General features: G+C 36.8%; 2 protein-coding genes across 4 annotated transcripts in view; both read left to right on the forward strand.

Moving 5' to 3' along the window:
- The window catches only part of TRPC3 (transient receptor potential cation channel subfamily C member 3), a gene marked incomplete at both ends in the record, with an annotated part of 80,145 nt that extends 75,703 nt beyond the window's left edge, over positions 1-4,442 (forward strand). For all 3 annotated transcript variants that reach the window (XM_082838595.1, XM_082838596.1, XM_082838597.1), the window contains 2 exons: positions 1,506-1,581; positions 4,300-4,442. In XM_082838595.1, the coding sequence (XP_082694721.1) occupies positions 1,506-1,581; positions 4,300-4,442 (219 nt within the window). The remainder of the gene's footprint in view (positions 1-1,505; positions 1,582-4,299) is intronic.
- Positions 4,443-15,667: 11,225 nt separating this feature from the next.
- The window catches only part of BBS7 (Bardet-Biedl syndrome 7), a 40,264-nt gene continuing 29,743 nt past the window's right edge, over positions 15,668-26,188 (forward strand). Inside the window, exons 1-3 of the mRNA XM_082837991.1 lie at positions 15,668-15,729; positions 18,451-18,513; positions 19,899-20,074. Of these exons, the coding sequence (XP_082694117.1) occupies positions 15,688-15,729; positions 18,451-18,513; positions 19,899-20,074 (281 nt within the window). The 5' untranslated portion in view covers positions 15,668-15,687. The remainder of the gene's footprint in view (positions 15,730-18,450; positions 18,514-19,898; positions 20,075-26,188) is intronic.

The raw sequence follows: 26,188 nt of genomic DNA on the forward strand, positions 1-26,188 counted from the left end.
GTTTAAGGTGTACAGCATAATGATTTGACTTACATACATCATGAGATGATTATCATAATAAGTTCAGTGAACATCAGTCATCTCATATAGATACAAAATTAAACAAATGGAAAAAAAAATTTTTCTTGTGATGAGAACGCTTTGGATTTACTCTCTTACCAACTTTCATATATAATATAAAAGAGTGTTAATTGTATTTATCATGTTGTACATTACATCCCTAGTACTTATTTATCTTATAATGAAGTTTGTACCATTTGACTGCCTTCATCCAATTCCCCTCCCCACCCCCATGTATCTCCTTTTAATTGTAATTTGTATTTCCCCAAGAAAAGATTTTGAGACTGTTTTATATGCATGTTGGCCATTCACAGTTCCATTTCAGTGAAGTGTCTGTTTGTCTTTTGCCCATTTTTCTATTGGATTATTTGAGTTTTTCTTATTAAAGTTCTTCATATATCTTGGATCCAGATTCTTTACCAGTTGTAAGTATCATCAATATTTTCTCCCAGTGTATGGCTTGCCTTTTTACTTTCTTTATGGTACCTTTATTAACAGAAGTTTTAATGAAGTTTTAATTGTAATGAAGTTGAGTTTATAAATCTGAAAAGTAGAAATTATAATAGAATTATAATTATAGTAGAAATACTATAATTAGAATTTTTATCTTGTTTAAAAAACATCCAGTTGTACACTGAATTTATAAATATATTCTCCTATACTTCCTTTTAAAGGATTTAAAAGCTTTGTCTTTCATATTTAAGATGCATGTGGAGTTCCTTTTTTTGTGCATGGTATGAAGTAGGGCTCCAATTTAATTTTTTCCATATGGTAAATAATTATCTTGTAAGAGCATTTATTTAGTTTGAAATATATTCACAACATATATTGCTATGAGAGGAAAACATATAACAGAATATATGGTATTTAGACAACATAAAATGTAATACATATAGTAATTAGTATATATACAAAATTTAAAGATATTGGAAAGACATACACTAAAATAACAGCAATGATTACCTTTGGACGGTGGGATCATTGATGATTTTCGTTTATTGTTTAGTTCTCTGTATTTTCCAAATTCTCCGTATTGAACATATATTTATATATTTTTTAAACAGTGAGAAATAAGGTGGTATCTATAGATGATAATTTAGTGTCAATGCGCCTTAAAGAGAAATCATTATTTGAAAGAGAAGCCATGAGTTGAAGTCTTTTAGCTTAACTTCTTTTGAAGCTTCTTGCATCCCCGGAGTGGGGTGGCAGTGAGGGTGAATGAAGGCTGGGTCAGGGCAATGTTTGTGGATCATTCAGTAAAACTCAGTACAAGGTGAAAAGGGATGAGGCTCTGAAATCTGGGTGAGTCTTCTGTAAATAGTTACATACAGCTTCTCTCCCCTGGGTTTTTTGCTTTACAGGTATGTAAGGCTCTTTGGGAAATAGGATCCAGATTACTTATGTGTACGGTTGGTGATACAATTTTTTTTTTTTTGGCCCAACAGCAGATAATGAAAAGACTTATAAAGCGGTATGTTTTGAAAGCACAAGTAGACAAAGAAAATGATGAAGTTAATGAAGGTAAGCACCTTCAACTTGAGAAACATCCTTTTACAACTAATTTAATAAACTTGGAAAACTTCATATTGAAGGATACTTTAAAAATCCAATATGGGAGAGTAAGAAATGAAAGTAAAAGTCAACCAGAAATAAATATTGTTAGTGCAATTCCTTCTTACCCTTCTTTCAAAAAAAAGAAAGAAAACAAATTTAAGTTGATTTTGGAGTTGCCTTGTATTTTGACTCATCATAATATATCAAAGCAAGACTAAGCCACTTAATCCCAGTAGGAAAGACGGGGGGCATTACTGATTTCAGTACAAAACATTTTAATAATAAATTAAAATTAAAACGTGTGGAAAAGAAAAAAAAAAATCCAATCTCAGGTAACTGGGTTCCTCCAAGATTGACAGGAGAATCTTACGCTACATTTCTAAAACTCTTTCTTTTTAAAGAAACTGTCACTTAAATTGTCAATCAGAGACAGTTTATCACTACAGAATGCCCTGATTTCTTAGAATGTAAAGTCTGCCATCTTTCTGGGAGTTTTTAATCCCTATTACATAAGTAGTCTGTAGTTTCATTTCTGTTTCAGGGAGTTCACATTGAGTGTTAACATTTTTCCAGTGATGCAGATAGAATAACGTTGGCTCAAACAGAATCCACATTTCTTTCTTTAGAAAAATCTTTACTTTGTTGTCCAGAAAGAAATCTCTAACCCATTTTTCTCATCTGGTGTTTCTCTTTTGCCTTTCACTTTTCTTCTTGGCACCTGTTTTCCAGGCATATCCTAGGCAGCACGTCTGTCTGGACTGTAACACTTTTTCATCAAAGGCTGGGGTATAAGACAAAGTACAGGTCCAGAGATGGAAAGAATTCAACCAGGGAGAAATAAGTTGCCCTAAAAATAGAAACTATAGCTTTCAACACCAGTGAGATGCTACTAGATAGAGCTACGCTGATAAGAAAAGGCTAAACTAAACTGTTGAGCTTTGAAGCCATTACTTGATTAATACAAGGAATCTCTTACAAATCTGAGTCAATACAATGGTATGTGTTTGTAGAAATCTAAGAATGTGTGATTGGAAACCAGCAAAAACCCAATCATGGTGACCTAGAAACAGTCTCAGAGAGACAGGATTGGAATCGAGTTTTAGTTTAGAAAGCAGAAACCTTACCTGTTGTACCATAACCTCCCTGAAAACAAACAAAAAAACTAAGTGAAGGGGGCAATGGGCCACCATGACAGCATCAAAAACAAGGAGTCATCTTCCAAGTCCTTTTATACAAAAGAGAAAAGTGAATTAAGGAAAATTTGGAGTTTTGAACAAAGTTCTAACTAAGAAAGTATATCATATAATTTAACCTGTTCACTGAATAAATGAAGAAGCTAAATCCCAAAGAGGTTGAGTAATTTGTGTTTCCTCTATTGGCAAACTAAGTACAACACTTAGTGTGTAGGCTTCCCATAACTCAAAAACAAGGAAGAAGAATGTAGTAGCAGGGAGGTGAAAGGGGGCCCACTGGGCTTATGGTCCAAATATGATATTAAATGCTGTGAGAATCCATTTCTTCCACCAAAGACTGGCCTCGCGATTTCTAATTTGATCAGTTTATTTCCTCTACGTTGCCAAATGTGAAAGGAAAAGCCCCCCCCACACACCTTTTTTTTGCCACAAAAAGAATCAAATGTTTTGTGTGTATTCCTGAGGAAGAGCTAGAATTCTTTGAAATAAAAGGTTCTGACGTTTATATAATAAAAGAACATAGATTATACTTTAAAGCATCATAAAGATACCAGGAAATATCATGAAAGATATGTTTTACATATGATTCTATTATAGAAAGCTATTAAAGTGCCAGTGATTTAAAGAATCATTTCTTGGATTCAAGATAAATTCATGCCCCAAGGTTTACCTTTCAAAGTCAATGGCTTATCTACATTACAATTATTCGCAAGAGAATCCAGTTATTAATTGCAATCTACACATGCTCAAAGTATTACCAAGCTAAATTATGGGAATAGTTGTGTTTTAATAGCCAGAAGTTTCCTATGGAGACTTCTGCGTATGTAAACATTGCCAGTGGTACTACATCTAAACTCCTTAATTTCACCATTGCTTGTTATTTCCTTATACATCATCCCCTGTGCCACAGAAACTAATTTGTTTGTTCCTTAGCTCCATGTTCATTGCCACTGCCTTCCCTAAGAAATACCCCTACTCTTTTTCCTTCCTTTCCCTTACTTCAAACTTGACCTCAGTTTACTTCTTACATGTGAGTATTTGCCTGTTATATAGATTGATTCATTTTTAGAAATGTTTCATTTTGCTAGGATTTCCTTCCAGCCTAGCAATGGGAGATGATCCATATAGGTGTCAACCCTTATGGCTCAGGGAACCAGACAAACTCCCTGAAGATAGAAAGGAGATACTCTGATTATAGACCAGTTAACAGAGAAATCACCCTGTGTTAAAAATTGGCTGAGCCACAGGACAATACTTTAGCTGAGTTTTACTTTTAAAACATAGCTGAACTACTTTTTATAGCTTTTTTTTCAAAAGCCAGTACATTTTTAAAGGCAGACATTCCTTAAACATTCTAAAGGAAAACACCTAAAGTAACTATGTTGGAGATGTTATGCGACAAATGCATTCATGTATAAATTTCACTCTTTGTTTTTTTCTAAATACGAAGGGCAAATTACCAACTATACGTTTTTTAATACAAATACCGTAGGTGAATTAAAAGAAATCAAGCAAGATATCTCCAGCCTTCGCTATGAACTTTTGGAGGACAAGAGCCAAGCGACTGAGGAATTAGCCATTCTAATTCATAAACTCAGTGAGAAACTGAATCCCAGCGTGCTGAGATGTGAATGATTCAGTAACCTGGAATTATGGCTTTGACTGTAGCACAATTGTGGGCAATAATATTTCTAAGTATGAAATACTTGAAAAACTATGATGTAAATTTTTAGTGTTAACTACCTTTATCATGTGAATCTTTAAAAGTTAGGTCTTAATGATTTTACTGTTTTATCACATGCAAATGGTCTTCATTTTAATTGTCTGCCTTGACATTACAAACAATGACGTGCCATTGTATTTAAAGGCCCAATATTACTACATTATTGATATTTTTGTCCATTTTAGAATAAACTCTATGTCTTTGCACTACCTGTTTGCCTCTAAGAGACTGTAAGCTCCTTGGGGACAGGGACCATGTCTTATTCATCTTTGTGTCTCCAGCATCTAGTACAGTGCCTGGTACATAGTAGGTGCTCAATAAATGTTGTCAAAACCAACTGAACTGAACTGCCAACAAAATACAAATAAAAATTAAAAGGCCATCACTATGTAGCATATATTCCCTTGTCCAAGTGCTAAAGAGATTTTTTTTTTGAAAAATATAAACTGACAAAATTTTACAAACAGCTATGACTTGGTCAGATTTTCTTAGAATTTTTGACATCACTGATAATCCTAGAAACTTTGAGCCCTGAATGAAGAATTTCACAATGAAATGGGTTAATAGAAAATATAATTACATTACATATTTGTTTCATAGAATTGTTCAAAACAACACATTAAAGATTTTTCTAAAGTATATACTTTTTGCTTACTGTCTTAGATTTTCATTTGGTTTCTTTCAGTAATGTGACTTTAGTCAGTGGGATGGTGAATTTTGTAGAGTCGGGGGTTATGCAGGGTTGTTAGTTTGTTATAACCTCCTAATTTCTGCCTCTGATGCTTTAATGCTAAATAAGTTATCAACAACTGACTTCATATCTTGCCTGTTAGCTCCACTCTGAGTTTTGGAGGGAATGCTATGGGGAGGAATAGGAAGGAGCAATGGCTGTGTACCTGGAAAGCCATGTCCAAGCAACACCAGGTGTGTTTCATTTTCCTTTGAGGCATCTCTTGCCATCATTGCTTACAGTGATTGACATCCTTTTCCTTATCAAGGCATTTCACTTACACTTGCTACACAAAATAGATTGTGATGTATGTGTATGACTTACTATATAACTGAGCTGAACGCTGGTAACATCCACAACGCCTCATGACTTTACTAGGAAAGGGGATACAGACTGGTAAGTTCCCTCCTCTCTTCACAGACCATAAAACGTCAAAGTATTTGTTTTAACCAGCTAGGTTTAAATCTCTCATAGAGTTATGCTTACCGTCCTAATTCTCTTCAGTCTGTTCCTCTCAAATCTTACCAGAATACAAATTATGATCATAGATCCTAGATAGTTTTATAGGTTCTAAAAGCCAATTACATACATAATACTTTGAGTCATTGCTATCACACAGGAAGGCTTTCTAGACATGAAGACAAAAATGAACATTAAATGGAACTACATAAAGCTCTTTAAAGATTATTTCTTAGTTTCTACTTTTGAGGACTTAATTAAGAAAAGAACTTTATACATTTTTTGCTACCATTGTAGGATATTTCATTAGCTTTTGTGCTATGCTAATAGTATTTTGTCTTAAACATTGTTCAAACTTTATGTACTTTATGTTATACCTCAGAACAGAATAAAAGACTGAATTTTTCATTGTTATATGTTACTATACTTTATATTACAGCAGTAAAGATATGGAGTGTCCATAATAGACAACACTTTCAGTCTTATCCATAGTATTGTCTAGGATTCCAAGTGTGGGTATTTTTGCTTACAGCTATGGGGCAGAATAATAAGTAATATTTTTGATTGGGGTTGGAAAAATGTCGAATGTAAAAGTGTTAAAAGCAGCTAGTTTAGGATTCTTGGAGTCTTGAGTGAAGATAAAACTCACGTCATCTATGCCATGTGAGTACATACATCTTTTCAGTCCATACCTTTCACAACTCTAGAGCTCTGAACATAGGTTTTTTTCTCCTTTATTTACTATGCTTGTGTAAAACTAGTATGTTTTTGATATTTCACATTTTTTCTTTTTTTATAGTTTCTGGGTGGTAGTCCAGAGGAAGATGTGATACCAAGGTGTGGTAGATGCTATTGATACTATGGACGCCCTGCCCAGATTGCCTTGAATGGACCAGGGCATGCATCTCTCAGATCCAGAGTGTTGGCTCCTTAACAGTTCCCAACTATCCTGTTCCCCAGGGAACTGCCCTCAGCTGAAAGAAAGCAGCCCTGTCGTTATGACCTCCCCTCCTCACACCAATAAACGACCAACTGGCGTGGTCGCACAAAAAGCTGTCCCCTTGTGTCAAGGTAGGGCCAACTCTTTTGGTGCAGTTCATGTTTCAGAGCTCTGGATAGGATTAGGCTGCAGCTAGACTCCAGCTGAGACCAAATCTTTTCTTAGCTTCTTCCCTGTTTTATCCTTCCTCCCTCCCTCCCTTTCTCCTGAGAGCATCCCCTCAATAAATCACCACGTCCAAATCTTGTTAGAATTTGTGTCTAGGGAACCACCCTAAGAGGTAGGTATTACTGTGGTAACTTAAGGGTGAGGTGAAGATTAGTTTAGAGGATTACCGTGAGAATTAATACTTCTTTGAGGTTAATGATAGGCCTGGGCCACCAAGTCCTTGACCCACTTACTATTGTAACAGGCACATTGGGCTTAAAAGTAAAGTTCAAAGAAGTTGGTGGGGCAACTTGGAGAAGGGAACACTTTAACAGGACCAAAAGCAACTTGTCTAGCAAAAGACATTTAGGTGCTTATGATTGATTACAGGACTATCAAAGTCCAGTATCTCCTACTTTTTGACCTCTTTGCTATGCTTAGATTTTTCCTCTGTTACAGATAAGATCAAGGAAAGGAGGCAACACTCAACTGGCTTCTTAGGCTTATTGTTTAAAAAGTTTGGCACTTTGTAAGTGCTTGCTGTATTAAACTTACTGAGGACCCTTGACTTGCTGGAATTCACAATATGTTGAGAACCTTGGATTCATAGACTTGAAATAAAAGAAGGGACTATGCAAAATAGTATCCAGTGTCTTCAAAAAGTTCTGTGCACTACTGAAACTTAGAAATGACATAAATATGTTGTGATTATTAAAAGCAAAGTTAGGGAATTCCCTGGCGGTCCAGTGGTTAGGACTCCACGCTTGCCTTCACTGCTGCGGGCTGGGTTTGATCCCTGGTCAGGGAAATAAGATTCCACAAGCCACACTGCTCCAACCAAAAAAAAAAAAGCAAAGTTAGTATAATTTAGGATAATTCTCTTTCCCCATCATGTCCAACATATTTCAATTCAAATGTGTAAACCAAAGGAGAGCAGCTTTTGTAAATGGGATGGTAAAGTGTCATATGGCCAATGTCTAAAGGAAACTGAAGCCACATTAATTGTTAATGGTGTGGCCTGAAACAAATCACTTAACTTCTCTGGTCTCATACATCGTCCAGTCAAACAGGGTTATGCTACACCAGGGGTTCCTGGTCTCTGGGCATTGTAGAGGTGTTTCAGAAGGTTAATGTCATCTTCCAAGGTGGTAACGATCTCTGTTTCCATATCTTGCTTTTATTTAAAGTCAGCCTGAAAGGGCTATTTGTTATTTTTCTTTTTTCTTTTTCCATTGTATGTTTCTTTTTTCTTTTAAAACAAGAGTTTGAGAGTTTCCAAATTGGTACCACATATTAGTGGAGACCAATATGTATACTCATGACTCAGTCACTCAGCCAATCACCTCTAGCTGTGTTGATGGTTTTAACACAATTAATGAATAATGAATTTAATGCTCCTATTCTTAGTAATGAGTTCTTTAATTTATGCTTACAATGATTGCTTTAAGACCACAACATAAGGTTATAAGTTACTGAAGTGCATGGTAATTCAGTAAATTTGTCTCATGGCAATTTTTATCACATCTGAGATGCAATCATCTGGGGTTTTGTTGTGTTGTGTTGTATTTGGGGGTTTTGTTTTGTTTTGACTTTTATTTTTATTTGATGTAGCCCACCAAGATGTCGCAACTACCTTAAGACATGTTTAAAAAGAGAAAATATAGTGGCAATTTTGTCTAACTTTGTATTTCATTTATTGTGAATAAAAACTCCCCACCCTGCTAATTATTTGAGAAGTGCTTAAAATTAGTAGTTTGAAACCTTTGCTCATCATTTTGAAACAGAACACAGTACTTAAAAATAAAAAATACATCCCTTGCCTTTTCTAGATGCAGAATGAAAGAATTCCAAGTAACATATCATACAAGCTCTTTTTATTTATTTTTGATAATATGTCATAGCCTAATTTCTATGTTTTAAAAGTTGATCTTCAGGACTTCCCTTGTGGCAAAGTGGTTAGGAATCTGCCTGCCAGTGCAGGGGACACGGGTTCGAGCCCTGGTCTGGGAGGATCCCACATGCCATGGAGCAACTAAGCCCGTGCGCCACAACTACTGAGCCTGCGTGCCTAGAGCCCATGCTCCTCAACAAGAGAAGCCACGACAATGAGAAGCCTGCGCACCACAATGAAGACCCAACGCAACCAAAAATAAATATCAAATAATAAATAAATTTTTTAAAAAAGTTGATCTTCAAAAGAAAACCTCTCATCTTTTACACAATTAACTGAATGTGAAATAAACAGCGGGCATCACTTCTTAAATGGAAAATAAGCATTGCCAGCCTATGTTTTTATTACAAATATTATAAATATTGTATAAAGATGAATTCTATAATGCCACCTTAATTAAATAACAATCTAAATACCTTTTCTTTAAAGTTACATTTCTATGCAAAAATTACACAAAATTAATTGCAAAACCACACAATGAAAAAAGTAAGTTATTATTAAAATTCCTAAGGGCTTTGAAGGATTATATACTACTATGAAAATAGTTTGTGAATCCAAAAGGGAAAACATTGAATTAATGTTTTCTAAGATTTCACCCAGTCCTGGAATACTATAAATACTTCCCAAGCATCATTTTTAAAAAGATAATGTCTGCCCACTTCACCAGGTTTTTGACATTTTGATGGTTTGTTTGTTATAATACAAAAACATAACAATATTGATATCGGTACCATTTTCCTTAAATTGTTAACATGCACTGCCAGGACCTAAAAAGGGAAACAAGAAAATAGACGGTGGGAAGATTCGGTACTCACCATCTTAGAATACCCTTTATCAGAAACTTGCAATCACTGGGACAGCGGATTGCGTACTTTGGAAACTATGTCCAGTTAAACAGATGACTCTTAAACACCTTATGGAAAACAAAAAAACAGGAGGAGAAGCTCATAATTCTTCAATTTATAACCGACTAAAGTTATTTTGGTATATTTCTTAACAGTCTTTTCCTATAATTGAAGTCATAGTGTACACACAATTTGATATTCTTTTAAAATTGTCCTGAGCACTTTCCACATTGCTATACAGCCTTCATTATTTTCACTTTCAATGGCTGCATAATAGCCCGGAAAGTGGAGGGATGCAATACTCCCCTATTATTGGACACGTAGGTTCCTACTTTAACTAATGCCTCGATCATGGCTTCTAACCTATTTTGTGTTGTTTTCATAGACTAAATATCCAGAATTGGGGTTATAGGTTAAAAATATCACCACATACTTTATAGATTTGGATATACATTACTAAGTTGCTTTTGAAAAGGGTTTTTATTACTAGTTTAAAGCATCATGAATGATGAGCACGCGCTCTCTCTACAGCATATAGTGGTATCATTTAAATTTATTTTCTAATTTGAAAGGCAAAAAATGTATCTTGCTTTAATATTATTGATTACAAGTGAAGGTAACAAATTTCTATGTTTGTTCAGTAGCCACCTTCTTTGTGTATTGTCTGTTCATGTTTTTCTTGTTGGAATAATTATATTTCTTTTTTAATATTTGTATGAACTGTTTATTAAGATACTAACTACACATATTTATCCTAAATTTTTTTTCTGAATGTATTTATTTATTTTGGGGCTGCATTGGGTCTTCGTTGCTGTGCATGGGCTTTCTCTAGTTGCATTGAGCAGGGGGCTACTCTTTGTTGCGGTGCGCTGGCTTCTCATTGCGGTGGCTTCTCTTGTTCTGGAGAACAGGCTCTAGGCGTGCAGGCTTCAGTAGTTGTGGCACATGGGCTCAATAGTTGTGGCACATGGGCTCAATAGTTGTGGCACATGGGCTCAGTAGTTGTTGCGCACGGGCTTAGTCGCTCTGTGGCATGTGGGATCTTCCTGGACCGGGGCTCGAACCCGTGTCCCCTGCATTGGCAGGCGGATTCTTAACCACTGCGCCACCAGGGAAGTCCTAAATTTTTTTGTTTTAAAATTTTTGTGACATATTGAAATGTCTAATCTTTGGTTTTCATATCTCTTTTTTCTTTGTGGTTTCTTCTATTCTTTTTAAGATGAAACAAATTCCTTTCTGTTATGGGCTGAATTGTGCCTCCCCCCCCACCCCCAGCCCCCGCCAAATTCATATGTTGAAATCCTAATCCCCAGTACCTCAGAATGTGACTGTATTTGGAGAAAGGACCTTTAAAGAAATAATTAAGTTAAAGTTAGGTCACTAGGGTGGACCTTTATCCTGCATGACTGATGGCCTTATTAGAGGAGGAGATTAGGACACAGACGAACACAGAGGGAAGACCATATGAAGAAACAGGGAGAAGATGGCTATCTACACGCCCAAGAGAAATGCCTCAGAGGATTGGTTTGGTTCCCTGCTGACAACTTGATTTTGTAATCCTAGCTTGTGAGATCATACAAGAAAATAAATTTCTGTTGTCTAAGCCACTCAGTTTGTACTACTTTATTATAGTGGCTCTATCTAACTAATACACCTTCCAACCCCCTAAATTCCATAAAATTCTATTACAATTCTATTTTATCTCCTCTATGGCTTTATTTTTTCAATTTACTTCTAAAATTTATCTGTATTTTTGTTGAGTCTTAATGGATATTTTCTCCAAATTTCTACACAGCTAAACCATCTTCAGGCATTGTTGTCTATTTCAATACTGAGTTATTTTGGCCTCAGCAAAAGAATTGTCTGGGGCTTCCCTGTTGGTGCAGTGGTTAAGAATCCGCCTGCCAATGCAGGGGACAAGGGTTCGAGCCCTGGTCCGGGAAGATCCCACATGCTGCGGAACAACTAAGCCTGTGCGCCACAACTACTGAGCCTGCGCTCTAGATCCCGTGAGCCACAACTACTGAGCCCGCGTGCCACAACTACTGAAGCCTGCATGCCTAGAGCCCGTGCTCCACAACAAGAGAAGCCACTGCAATGAGAAGCCCGCTGCACTGCAACGAAGAGTAGCCCCCACTCTCCGCAACTAGAGAAAGCCCGTGTGCAGCAACGAAGACCCAAGACAGCCAAAAATAAAAATAAAATTTAAATAAAAAATTAAAAAAAAAAGAATTGTCTGGAATATCCTGGGACCTAGGCAAAACCTTCTCAGATCTCTGTGTAGGAAATAATTTCTTTTCTTAAGAACCTCTTCTCAGATATGGGAACATATGTATATGTATAACTGATTCACTTTGTTATAAAGCAGAAACTAACACACCATTGTAAAGCAATTATACCCCAATAAAGATGTTAAAAAAAAAAGAACCTCTTCTCAAGGACTTAATTCTTGTTTCACAAACATTTGTGAACTCTCCCCTAGCTGACCACAGAAATCATTTGTGAACTCTCCCCAGTAGACCACAGAAACCACTTATTCATCTGTAGTATTTCTGTAGGCAGAGTGTGGTATGCACAAAGGAAGGACTGATGAAAGTGAGTCAAGTAAGGTCAGCTCTCAATCAGATCATGGGTCACTATAGGCCAGCAATAGTCAGAGGGTCCCTGAGGCCTTTTCGGGGGGTCTGTGATTTTGAAGGTATTTTCATAACAATAAGATGCTACTTGCCTTTTTCACTGTGTGGACATTTGTATTAATGGTACAAAAGCAAGGTTGGTTAATACTGCTGGTACTTAAGCGTGGATCAAGGCCACACATTGACAGGAAACAAAGTTTCATGTAAAAATGTTCTTTATGAAGCAGTGAAAATTGTTAATTTTAAGCCTCTACTCGTAGTACATATCATTTTTTTTTTTTAATTCGGCCATGCCACGTGGCATGTGGGATCCTAGTTCCTCCACCAGGGATCGAACCTGGGCTCCCTGCAGTGGAAGGGTGGAGTCTTAACCACTGGACCACCAAGGAAGTCTGAGTACATATCCTTTTTAATACTCTGTGGGGTGACATGGGAAGTATGCATGAAGCATTTCTACTGAATACGGAAGTACATTAGTTGTTTCAAGGAAAAGCACTTGTATGATTATTTGAATTGCTAGCTGAACTCACTGTTTTTTTCATGGAACTTTTTTTGAAAGCATGACTGACAAATTATGATTATTTAGACTTGGATACCTGGTATACACTTTCTTGTGAATTCAAGAAGGAAAACTATCATTTCAAGGAAAATAATTGACATTTGTTGCCAATGCTTCAAATTCAAGCTTTTAAGCACAAATTAGAATTTTTCAAAAATTTGTATCCGCCATCTGAGGTTGACAACTTTCCAACACTTCAAAACTTTTCTGATGGAATCTGTGATGATATTAACAAATGGACTTTTGGAGATGTTGTATAATGAAGCCACATTGCAACTAACTTTTCAAAAACTACCACTTGTTGAGTTTGGACCACATTTTCTTCATATACTTAACAAAGAAACAAAAAACAACATATACCAATAGATTGTATGCAGAAGTAGATCTGGGACTCCCCTGTTCACTGTTCAGGTGGACAGTGAATAGATTTGCAAACAAAGCCAGTCTTTTTACTTTTCTTTATTTTGGAAATAGTTATTTTTCATTAAAATATTTATATAATGAGTTCATTTTTTTCAATATATTTTTTAGAAACTTAGTTCTAATTTCTAATATGGTAAATATCAATAGATAATTCATATAACCAAAAGGTCTTTGGGGTCCTCAATAGTTATTAGAGTTTTGTAAATGAGTCCTAGGGCCAAAAGTTTGAGAACTCCTATGCTGCTGTAAGCTAACTCTTATGGCGGTGAAACCTAATTCTTTGAGGGATCCTTTCTAGTGGCGGTGAAACAGGTCAGAATCTACCAGGGCTTCAAGTCAAGGTTCTACACAGAAAAGACTTAAGACTTGGGGCTCAGGGCGGTGGCGGAGGCATAGCCAAGACTGCGTCTCCGGTCTCCCTGGAAACCACCCTTCCCAGGTCTCCTGGAGCTCGCCCTCCGTTCCTCTCCGCCTCTCATTGGAGCGGGTTAAGTCAGTGGGCGGTCTGTCGGGAGGGGGGTGGGGCTTCATTTCCTTCCGGGGCCCTCTCGCAGGAACGTACGGACGTCACGCAGGACGCCGCTGCCCTGACGCTCCGCCTTTGCATCCCCCACTGAGCCCTTAGTAGCTGGCGTTGGCCCTCAGTGGGGAAGCAGGCTTTTTCCCTTCGGAGGCCAGGGGTCCCGCAGCCTCTATCCTACCTGGCCTGGCCTGGCGCTGCCCAGCGCGTCCGTGCCTCCGTCATGGATCTGAATTTAAACCGAGCGGATTATTTACAGGTAAACCTGAGGGGTTGGGGCGGTCGCTGCGCGGGGTGAGCTGCGCTCCTTGAGAGGATTCGATCCTTCCACTGGCGTCTGTTGGGGTGTCTCGGCGGCGACGCGGCGGCACAGGAGCGGATCTGGGTGCCACCCTCCAGACACCTTGCTCACGGGCAACTCCGGCTTGTTGGTGACGGTCCACGGGGACTTGGAAAGAGGGAGCACGCGCCTCCGCGGTGCTGGCGTCTGCCAGGTCCTGAAGATGCTCCGAATGTCCTGATGCGCTCCCGGATTCCTCCCCGGGGCCCTTCTCCTCCTCCCCGGCTGCAGCTTCTAACTCCCTGATCTCCATCTGTACCCAGTCCCTTCTGCCGAGCGCCAGATACTTGTTTCTTACTGTGAGCCGGACCCCACGAGCCAGATCATAATAAAAGCAATGACAGCCGTTTTCGACCGTCTAGTTTATTCTCAGATCTTAACACACGTACATATATTTAATCCTCATAAAAATTCCTAAAGTAGGTACATGAGGATCAAGGGGCTCAGAGAAGGTGATTTACATGATAGCGGAAAGGATGGAGTTCCTATTTGAAACAAAGCCTCTGACTCCAGAGCTGGTGTTCTTTCTGGTACACCACCCTGCCTCTCAATATTTCAGCCCTAGACTTTCTCTCCTTCTCCATCTCCTTTTTCAGTAATCCTATTTTGGCTAATGGTACAAATGTTTGTCCTGTCACTTTCCTTGAGAGTCATGCTAGGTACTTCCCACCTTAATAACTTCCCTATCCATCTGGTCACCACATTTTGCTGCTTTTATCTCCTAAATATCTCACGAATCTGTCCCATTTGCTCCCTCCATCTCTGTTACCCCTAGTTCAGTCCTCATCTTCTCTTGCTTGGATAATTGAAATAGCTCCTAGCCTCCAGCTTACCTCCCTCCAAGACATCCTTCATATCATTGCTAGATTGATGTTTCAAAAATACGAATCTAAACAGATTAAACTTTAATACTACCCCCTAGAATACAGAATTAATGGGTAGACCTATACTATATGTAAATTCTTGCATTGTCTGTTGTTTCCACCAGTTTTTCTCTCTTTGGTCCCATTCTCCTCCCCTAACCATGCACCACTAGTGACAGTGCCCTGCTGAGCAAACCATGCTGTTTCCATCTTCTGTAACTTTTGTAAAATAATCTTCATCAGCATGGTGGTATTTTAGCTAAAATCTTTTATGTTGCATTTTCAATAATAATCTATTACCAAAGATTTTAAATTACAAACACACTTTAACAACTGTATGAAGTTGTAAAAGAAGGCTTATAGAAATATTTTTTTGGTGTGAAGTATCTTGCCAGTAATGCCACGTTATTATTTTTGACTTGACTTTGTAGCATAAATTTTACTATTTTTGATTGTTTCCTGTATTCTGACTTTTGTAGTATATTTCATTAGAAAATAAGTTCATTGCTGATAATAATTATTTTGTATCACTAATTAATTGCAATAAAAAAACTGAGGCTTACTATGATTAGAATCTGCTGGTCCTTTTAATCTCTGATTTAATAACTTCAAATTAGTGTATCAGAAATCACTCACCAGGCAGCTGATGTGTTTCCTTAGGTGGGAGTGACCTCTCAGAAGACTATGAAGCTGCTTCCTGCTTCAAGATATAGAGCCACACAAAAGGTAACGTAGAGATACTGATTTCTCCATATCTCTTCAGCTCTGACAGAGGAGAGGTTTACATTTCCTTCATTATTGATAAGTTTTTTTTTTAATTCCAAGGCTAAAATGGAAATGAATTTCTTTTCATTTGAACAGAGATTAGAATACCAAGGGACATTTATAGACAGTAAGTTTCTTGGACATTATAATTATTATGTACAATTAGTAAATAGTATAAGCAAACTAGTTGAAAACCATATTCCATTTTTCTGGTAATAATTTACCCTGTGTGTACCAGATTGTGTATATGAAAAAAGAAATAAAAAACACAATAGACTGTAGAGAAAATGCTTTTTAAAAACTTTATCATATTTTTAAGAGTAATTAAATATATTGATGTTAATCTTTACATTTAACTAACAATATTGATTATTTTTATAGAAATATTAATCCTGTGATTTCCATAAGACAGTTATAATTTCTTGGTAGACTAGTAGGATATTTTAATAGCTGCAAAATAAATATAGTATTCCTATATATTAACATTTTATCAGGATAAATCAACAGATTTTTGGTTGTCATTTATTGTATTCACTCAACTAGAGCAACACTTCTCAAACTTTTTGGTCTCAGGACTCTTTTACACTTTTTAAAAAGATCATTTTATTTATTTTTTATTGAAATATAGTTGGTGTACAATATTATATAAGTTACAGGTGTACAATATAGTGATTCATAATTTTCAAGGTTATATTCCATTTAGTTATTATAAAATATTGGCTATATTCCCTGTGTTATACTATATATCCTTTTAGCTTATTTTATACATAGTAGTTTGTATCTCTTAATCCCCTACTCCTGTGTTGCCCTTCCTCCTTCCCTCTCCCCACTGGTAACCACTGGTAGTTTGTTTTCTATACCTGTGAGTCTGCTACTTTTTAAAAAATATTCACTAGTTTGTTGTATTTTTTAGATTCTGCATACAAATGTTATCATACAGTTTGTCATTCTCTGTCTGACTTATTTCACTTAGCATAATGCCCTCCAAGTCCATCCATGTTGTTGCAAAAGGCAAAATTTCATTCTTTTTTATGGCTGAGTAGTATTCTTTATCCATCATCTGTTGATGGACACTTGGGTTCCTTCCATATCTTGGCAATTGTAAATAATGCTGCTGTGAACATTAGGGTGCATGTACCTTTTCGAATTCATGTTTTGGGGATTTTTTGGATATATACCCAGGAGTGGCATTGCTGGGTCATATGGTAGTTCTATTTTTAGTTGTTTGAGGAACCTCCGTACTGTTCTCCACTGTGGCTGCACCAATTTTCATTCCTACCAACAGTGTACGAGGGTTTCCCTTTTCTGCACATCCTTGCCAACATTTGTTATTTGTGTTCTTTTTGATGATAGCCATTCTGACTGGTGTGAGGTGATATCTCATTGTGGTTTTGATTTGCATTTCCCTGATGATTAGCGGTGTTGAGCATCTTTTCATGTGCCTGTTGGCCGTCTGCATTTCCTCTTTGGAAAAATGTCTGTTCAGGTCTTCTGCCCATTTTTTAATCAGGTTGTTTGTTTTTTTTATGTTAAGTTGTATGAGCTGCTTACATATTTTGGATATTAACCCCTTATTGGTCTTATTATTTGCAAATATTTTCTCCCATTCGATAGGTTATCTTTTTGTTTTTTTGATGGTTTCCTTTGCTTTGCAAAAGCTTTTGAATTTTTTTTTTTTTTTTTTTTTTTTTTGCGGTACGCGGGCCTCTCACTGTTGTGGCCTCTCCCGCTGCGGAGCACAGGCTCCGGACGCGCAGGCTCAGCGTCCATGGCTCACGGGCCCAGCCACTCCGCGGCATGTGGGACCCTCTCGGACCGGGTCACGAACCCGCGTCCCCTGCATCGGCAGGCGGACTCTCAACCACTGCGCCACCAGGGAAGCCCTAAAAGCTTTTAAATTTAATTAGGTAAATCAGCTATATGTCAATAAAAATAAAAAGTAAAAAGTTTTAAAAATATCAAATAAGTCTGTCACAACCTCATTTTGATAAATTTTTTTAATATATGAATTTATTTATTTATTTTTGGCTACATTGGGTCTTTGTTGCTGCGTGTGGGCTTTCTCTAGTTGCAGTGAGCAGAGGCTACTCGTCGCAGCGGTGTGCGGGCTTCTCATTGCGGTGGCTTCGCTTGTTGCAGAGCATGGGCTCTAGGTGCGCAAACTTCAGTAGTTGTGGCACTCGGGCTCAGTAGTTGTGGCTTGCGGGCTCTAGAGCTCATGCTCAGTAGCTGTGGTGCACGGGCTTAGCTGCTCCGTGGCATGTGGGATCTTCCCGGACCAGGGCTCGAACCCGTGTCCCCTGCATTCGCAGGCTGACTCTTAACCACTGCGCCACCAGGGAAGTGCCTGATAATGTTTTAAAAGTTAATCTTAAAATGTTCTTATGCTCCAGTTAAAGGAAAGAAAATTGCCTCCTTGTCATTTCTGTCTCTATTTTCTTGTTCTGTTTACCTTGTAGGAACAGAACAGAAAGCCAGCTACTTCCATAACAACTCTTCATAGTCTTCTCTTTGGCCCTTTCTTACAATTCTTTGGTGGATATTTTTTGTGGGGATGTCTTTACTAGATTTTCTGATCTCTACTTTTAAAATCATAATTTATATATTGAGAATCTTGTTTTCCCCATATAAGTTAGTAGGGCATAATAACAGTAATTTTATATTCTCTTCAATCTGTTACAGGTGGTTGTTGGAGATCATGATGGAGTAGTTATGTGCTTTGGCATGAAGAAGGGAGAAGCAGTGGTATGTGTACCTTTTGAATACTCCTACATTAAAATTTTTTCTAAAGCATAATGAAAAATAGGTTGAGGGAAGTAGTCATATGAAGTATGAGATTACAGGTAGCATGAGAGTCATTTGCTAGCCATTTGTAAAACATCTTTGACAGCCTAGGGTGATATATTAGTTTTTTATGCTGTGTAATAAGTTACCTCAAATTTAGGGTCTTAAAACAAAGCACATTTATTATCTCACGGGGCAGGAGTCCAAGCTCGAGACCTCACATGGCTGCAACACATGTACAGCCAGGCTCTATTTCTTTCTGGAGCTCAGGGTCCTGTTCCAAGCCCAGGTAGTTGTTGGAAGAATTCAGTTCTTTACTGTTGTTGGACTGAGGTCCCCACTTTATTGCTGTCCGTAAGCCAGGGCCTGCTTTCAGCGTCCTGAGGCCCGCCACAATTCCTTGCCATGCGCTCTTCTCCCAGGCCCTCGCACAACATGGTGAACTGCTTCTTCAGGCCAACAGGGAAATCTGTCCAGTCTGCTAAGATGGAGTCTTATATAACAGGGTAACATGGACGTGACCGTCACATCACCTTTGCCACTTAATATAGCCTAACTAAGGAAGTGAGTTTTATGTCATCCTATTCCCAGATCATAGTTTACAAGTGATGGGTCTGAGATGTGAACTCTTATATTCATTCTACATTATATGAAATTTGCAAAAAGATGAAGAGGGTAAAAACTATCAGAAACTCAGTGTTTCCATTGTTCATATATCCTTCCAGATATTTTATTCTCTGTGTATAAGTCATTGGCGGTGAAGGGAAGAAACTGATGCCAATAATAATATAGAAAATAACGAGGAATAAACTAAGGATGCAAATGTTTCCAATTAAATAGAGAGATATGAAGTTATATGCTCAGGTTTTCAGTAAATTCTACAGTCCTTAATTTATACTACTAAAATTTATAAAATTGTAAGGGAACCAGGAGAGATTAGTTTTAAAAAGATGATTAAGGTATAGAAACATGTGCACTGGAACCAGCTGAGGAATCTTGGTAAAATGCAGACTCTCATTCAGTAGATCTCGGGTTGAGCCTGAGAGTCTGCATTTCTAATAAGGTAAGTGATGCTAATGCTGCTGCTTAGCGAGCCCTACTTTGAGTTGCAAGAGTTTAGATTTTAATAATGTCATTGAAATGCAATGTGTGTGGGAATAAACGTTGCAAAGTTTGAAGATATTTAGCAAAAAACCCAGAAGGCCACTGGATACATTTGTATCTAAAGGTGTTCCTATTTAGAACTATAATATATTGTAAGTTTAAAATCACAGCATTTTTTATGGTAAAAGAAAATACTTGGAATAAATTTGTGTACTTAATTTTTTCCTCAATGATTTTTGCAGACAGTCTTCAAGACTTTACCTGGGCAGAAGATTGCCAGATTGGAACTAGGAGGGGTTCTTAACACGCCCCAGGAGAAAATTTTTATTGCTGCAGGATCTGAAATTAGAGGCTTCACAAAGAGAGGAAAACAGTTTCTCTCTTTTGAAACAAACCTCACTGAAAGCATTAAAGCTATGTATGTTTATTCTCTTTTTTATTTTTACATATCCATTTACAATATTTTGGATAGGTGACAAACATCAGATTAAGTATCACATCTTAGTAGGTTATCTGGGAAATAATTAAAGATACTTTATTAGTCGGAAATTAAATTTGACCTGGAGTCAATACAAAATCAATTGGGTGTTGAAATCTTATCTTTTTAAGACATTTATAGTATTTATAGCTTCATTTTTGACTAGTTAGTTCTGTTATGATTCATGATCAAAGTATAAAAGAAGTGAAAGGAAATCTCCAGATATTTAGGTTCCTGTTGCTTTGCCGTCTCTGGTAGTTCTGATTTTGAGGTAGCATCATTTTGTTAAAAGCCTGGCCATCAAAGTTAATGACTACCAAAAAGGTATAATTTGAGGTGAGTCAGGTAAGACTCTAAGTGAAAAATAGCTTCCTTAATGGCTTCCTGCTATGTGAAATTTTGCAATTAAAATTTTAGTTTTTGAATCGTGGAGAACTGGAAGAGGCTTTAAAGTTTATCTATCCACTGTCCTTCAAACCTGCTACTTAGGAGAATCCCTTGGAAGATTTAAACAATAGATTCCTTGTCCTACCTCATACCTGCAGAATCAGAATTATTAGGAGTGGGTGAAAAGAACAGTTTTTCATTTGAATCCTATGCAGCCATGTTAAATAAGCAGTCAGACCTTGGTTTGGAAACTAATGATCCAGAGTTCTGTTAATGTATAGCTGTCCTGTGTAATTCTGTATAATGCACAGCATGTGTCCTGATGTCTGGGCTGTAAAACTTAGGTTTGATGAGATTAGATAAGAATTAAACAGTGGCAAGTAGAAGTAATTTCAGTGGCTAAATAAGAATATCATTCATTTCTAGAAACGCTTTTCTAGATAGACATGGCCAGTGATAACTGTGAAATACTAAAACGAAAGTAGCTAATTATTAGCATACCTCCACATTCAGAAAGGAGTTTCCCAGCCAATAGTCTCTTTAGCTAGTTTCTTAAATGTTTTTACTGGAGTGGCAGAGGTAGGATGGAAAAGTTCTTTACTCAGTTTTTGAAAATTTATTATCTGAATCACCACATTGATAAGGTTGCATGGGAAAACAAGATTATAACTTGACAATATTCAGTAAGAAAACTGACCACTTATAAAATTAATTACCACTCATTAATCCTTCCCTGCTTATAATGCAGATGGATTTGAAAATGAAATTTCAAATCTTGTAAGAGATTTAGAATTTCATTAAGTTGATAAAAATTATATTAAGAGAACTTTTTATTTATTTATTTTAAACAGCAGGTTCTTATTTATCGATTTTATACATATTAGTATATATATGTCAATCCCAATCTCCCAATTCATCCCACCACCACCAGCCCCCCGCCACTTTTCCCCCTTGGTGTCCATAACGTTTGTTCTCTACATCTGTGTCTCTATTTCTGCCCTGAAAACCTGTTCATCTGTACCATTTTTTTAGGTTCCACATATATGCATTAATATACGATATTTGTTTTTCTCTTTCTGACTTACTACACTCTGTATGACAGTCTCTAGATTCATCCACGTCTCTACAAATGACCCAATTTCGTTCCTTTTTATGGCTGAGTAATATTCCATTGTATATATGTACCACATCTTCTTTATCCATTCATCTGCTGATGGGCATTTAGGTTGCTTCCATGACCTGGCTATTGTAAATAGTGCTGCAATGAACATTGGGGTGCATTCGTCTCTTTGAATTATGGTTTTCTCTGGGTATATGCCCAGTAGTGCGATTGCTGGGTCATATGGTAATTCTATTTTTAGTTTTTTAAGGAACCTTCATACTGTGCTTCGTAGTGGCTGTATCAATTTACATTCCCACCAACAGTGCAATAGGGTTCCCTTTTCTCCACACCCTCTCCAGCATTTGTTGTTTGTAGATTTTCTGATGATGCCCATTCTAACTGGTGTGAGGTGATACCTCATTGTAGTTTTGATTTGCATTTCTCTCATAATTAGTGATGTTGAGCATCGTTTCATGTGTGTTTTGGCAATCTGTATGTCTTCTTTGGAGAAATGTCTATTTAGGTCTTCTGCCCATTTTTGGATTGGGTTGTTTGTTCTTTTAATATTGAGCTGCATGAGCTGTTTATATATTTTAGAGATTAATCCTTTGTCTGTTGATTCATTTGCAAATATTTTATCCCATTCTGAGGGTTGTCTTTTTGTCTTGTTTGTAGTTTCCTTTGCTTTGCAAAAGCTTTTAAGTTTCATTAGGTCCCATTTGTTTGTTTTCATTTTTATTTCCATTACTCTAGGAGGTGGATCAAAAAAGATCTTGCTGGGATTTATGTCAAAGAGTGTTCTTCTTATGTTTTCCTCTAAGAGTTTTATAGCATCCGGTCTTACATTTAGGTCTCTAATCCATTTTGAGTTTATTTTTGTGTATGGTGTTAGGGAGTGTTCTAATTTCATTCTTTTACGTGTAGCTGTCCACTTTTCCCAGCACCACTTATTGAAGAGACTGTCTTTTCTCCATTGTATATCCTTGCCTCCTTTGTCATAGATTAGTTGACCATAGGTGTGTGGGTTTATCTCTGGGCTTTCTCTCCTGTTCCATTGATCTATATTTCTGTTTCTGTGCCAGTACCACATTGTCTTGATTACTGTAGCTTTGTAGTATAGTCCAAAGTCAGGGAGTCTGGTTCCTCCAGATCCATTTTTTTCCCTCAGAACTGCTTTGGCTATTCGGGGTCCTTTGTGTCTCCATACAAATTTTAAGATTTTTTGTTCTATTTCTGTAAAAAATGCCATTGGTAATTTGATAGTGATTGCATTGAATGTGTAGATTGCTTTGGTTAGTATAGTCATTTTCACAATATTGATTCTTCCAATCCATGAACATGGTATATCTCTCCATTTGTTTGTAGCATCTTTAATTTCTTTCATCAGTGTCTTATACTTTTCTGCATACAGGTCTTTTACCTCCTTAGGTAGCTTTATTCCTAGGTATTTTATTCTTTTTGTTGCAGTGGTGAATGGGATTGTTTCCTTAATTTCTCTTTCTGATCTTTCATTGTTAGTGTATAGGAATGCAAGAGATTTGTGTGCATCAATTTTGTATCCTGCAACTTTACCAAATTCATTGATTAGCTCTAGTAGTTTTCTGGTAGCATCTTTAGGATTCTCTATGTATAGTATCATGTCATCTGCAAACAGTGACAGTTTTACTTCTTTTCCTATTTGTATTCCTTTTATTTCTTTTTCTTCTCTGATTGCCGTGACTATGACTGCCAAAACTGTGTTGAATAATAGTGGCAAGAGTGGACATCCTTGTCTTGTTCCTGATCTTAGAGGAAATGCTTTCATTTTTTCACCATTGAGAATGATGTTGGCTGTGGGTTTGTTATATATGGCCTTTATTATGTTGAAGTAGGTTCCTTCTTTGTCCACTTTCTGGAGAGTTTTTATCATAAATCGGTGTTGAATTTTGTCAAAAGCTTTTTCTGCATCTATTGAGATGATCATATGGTTTTTCTTCTTCAGTTTGCTAGTGTGTATCACATTGATTGATTTGCATATATTGAAGAATCCTTGCATCCCTGGGATAAATTCCACTTGATCATGGTGTATGATCCTTTTAATATGTTGTTGGATTCTGTTTGATAGTATTTTGTTGACGATTTTTGCACTGTATTTATCAGTGATATTGGTCTGTAATTTTCTTTTTTTTAGTATCTTTGTCTGGTTTTGGTATCAGGGTGATGGTGGCCTCATAGAATGAATTTGAGAGTGTTCCTTCCTCTGCAATTTTTTGGAAGAGTTTGAGAAGGATGAGTGTTAGCTCTTCTCTAAATATTTGATAGAATTCACCTCTGAAGACATCTGGTCGTGGACTTTTGTTTGTTGGAATATTTTTAATCACAGTTTCAATTTCATCACTTGTAATTGTTCTGTTCATATTTTCTATTTCTTCCTGGTTCAGTCTTGGAAAGTTATACCATTCTAAGGATTTGTCCATTTCTTCCAGGTTTTCCGTTTTATTGGCATATAGTTGCTTGTAGTAGTCTCTTATGATGCTTTGTGTTTCTGTGGTGTCCATTTTAACTTCTCTTTTTCATTTCTAATTTTATTGATTTGAGTCCTCTCCCTCTTTATCTTGATGAGTCTGGCTAAAGGTTTATCAGTTTTGTTTATCTTCTCAAATAGCCAGCTTTTAGTTTTATTGATCTTTGCTATTGTTTTCTTTGTTTCTATTTCATTTATTTCTGCTCTGATCTTTATGATTTCTTTCCTTCCACTAACTTTGGGTTTTATTTGTTCTTCTTTCTCTAGTTCCTTTAGGTGTAAGGTTAGATTGTTTATTTGAGATTTTTCTTGTTTCTTGAGGTAGGCTTGTATAGCTATAAACTTCCCTCTTAGAACTGCTTTTGCTGCATCCCATAGGTTTTGAATTGTCGTGTTTCATTGTCATTTGTCTCTAGGTATTTTTTGATTTTTTCTTTGATTTCTTCAGTGATCTCTTGGTTATTAAATAGTGTATTGTTTAGCCTCCATGTGTTTGTGTTTTTTACATTTTTTCCCTGTAATTGACTTCTAGTCTCATAGCATTGTGGTTGGAAAAGATGCTTGTTATGATTTCAATTTTCTTAAATTCACCGAGGCTTGATTTGTGACCCACGATGTGATCTATCCTGGAGAATGTTCTGTGTGCACTTGAGAAGAAAGTGTAATCTGCTGTTTTTGGATAGAATGTCCTATAAAAATCAATTAAATATATCTAGTCTGTTGTGTCAGTTAAAGCTTGTATTTCCTTATTAATTTTCTGTCTGGATGATCTGTCCATTGGTGTAAGTGAGGTGTTAAATTCCCCCACTATAATTGTGTTACTGTCGATTTTCTCTCTTATAGATGTTAGCAGTTGCCTTATCTATTGAGATGCTCCTATGTTGGGTGCATATATATTTATAATTGTTATATCTTCTTGGATTGATCCCTTGATCATTATGTAGTGTCCTTCCTTTTCTCTTGTAACATTCTTTATTTTAAAGTCTATTTTATCTGATATGAAAATTGCTGCTCCAGCTTTCTTTTGATTTCCATTTGCATGCAGTATCTTTTTCCATCCACTCACATTGTCTGTATGTGTTCCTAGGTCTGAAATGGGTCTCTTGTAGGCAGCATATATGGGTCTTGTTTTTGTATCCATTCAGCAAGCCTGTGTCTTTTGGTTGGAGCATTTAATCCACTCACGTTTAAGGTAATTATCGATATGTATGTTCCTAATACCATTTTCTTAATTGTCATGGGTTTGTTTTTGTAGGTCCTTTTCTTCTCATGTGTTTCCCACTTAGAGAAGTTCTTTTAGCATTTGTTGTAGAGCTGGTTTGGTGGTTCTGAATTCTCTTAGCTTTTGCTTGTCTGTAAAGCTTTTGATTTCTCCATCGAATCTGAATGAGATCCTTGCCAGGTAGAGTAATCCTGGTTTTAGATTCTTCCCTTTCATCACTTTACTTATGTCATGCCACTCCCTTCTGGCTTGTAGAGTTTCTGCTGAGAAATCAGCTGTTAACCTTATGGGAGTTCCCTTGTATGTTATTTGTCATTTTTCCCTTGTTGCTTTCAATAATTTTTCTTTGTCTTTAGTTTTTGCCAATTTGATTACTATGTGTCTCAGCATGTTCCTCCTTGGGTTTATCCTGCCTGGGACTCTCTGCGCTTCCTGGAATTGGGTGGCTATTTCCTTTCCCATGTTAGGGAAGTTTTCGACTATAATCTTTTCAAATATTTTCTCTGGTCCTTTCTCTCTCTCTTCTCCTCTGGAGCCCCTATAATGCGAATGTTGTTACGTCTAATGTTGTCCCAGAGGTCTCTTAGGCTCTCTTCATTTCTTTTCATTCTTTTTTCTTTATTCTGTTCCACAGCAGTGAATTCCACCATTCTGTCTTCCAGGTTACTTATATGTTCTTCCGCCTCAGTTATTCTGCTATTGATTCCTTCTAGTGTATTTTTCATTTCAGTTATTGTATTGTTCATCTCTGTTTGTTTGTTCTTTAATCCTTCTAGGTTTTTGTTAAACATTTCTTACATCTTCTCGATCTTTGCCTCCATTCTTTTTCCAAGGTCCTGG

The sequence above is a fragment of the Leucopleurus acutus genome, assembly GCF_964270905.1.
Source record: "Leucopleurus acutus genome assembly, chromosome: 4".
In the NCBI taxonomy this organism is placed as follows: Eukaryota; Metazoa; Chordata; class Mammalia; order Artiodactyla; family Delphinidae; genus Leucopleurus; species Leucopleurus acutus.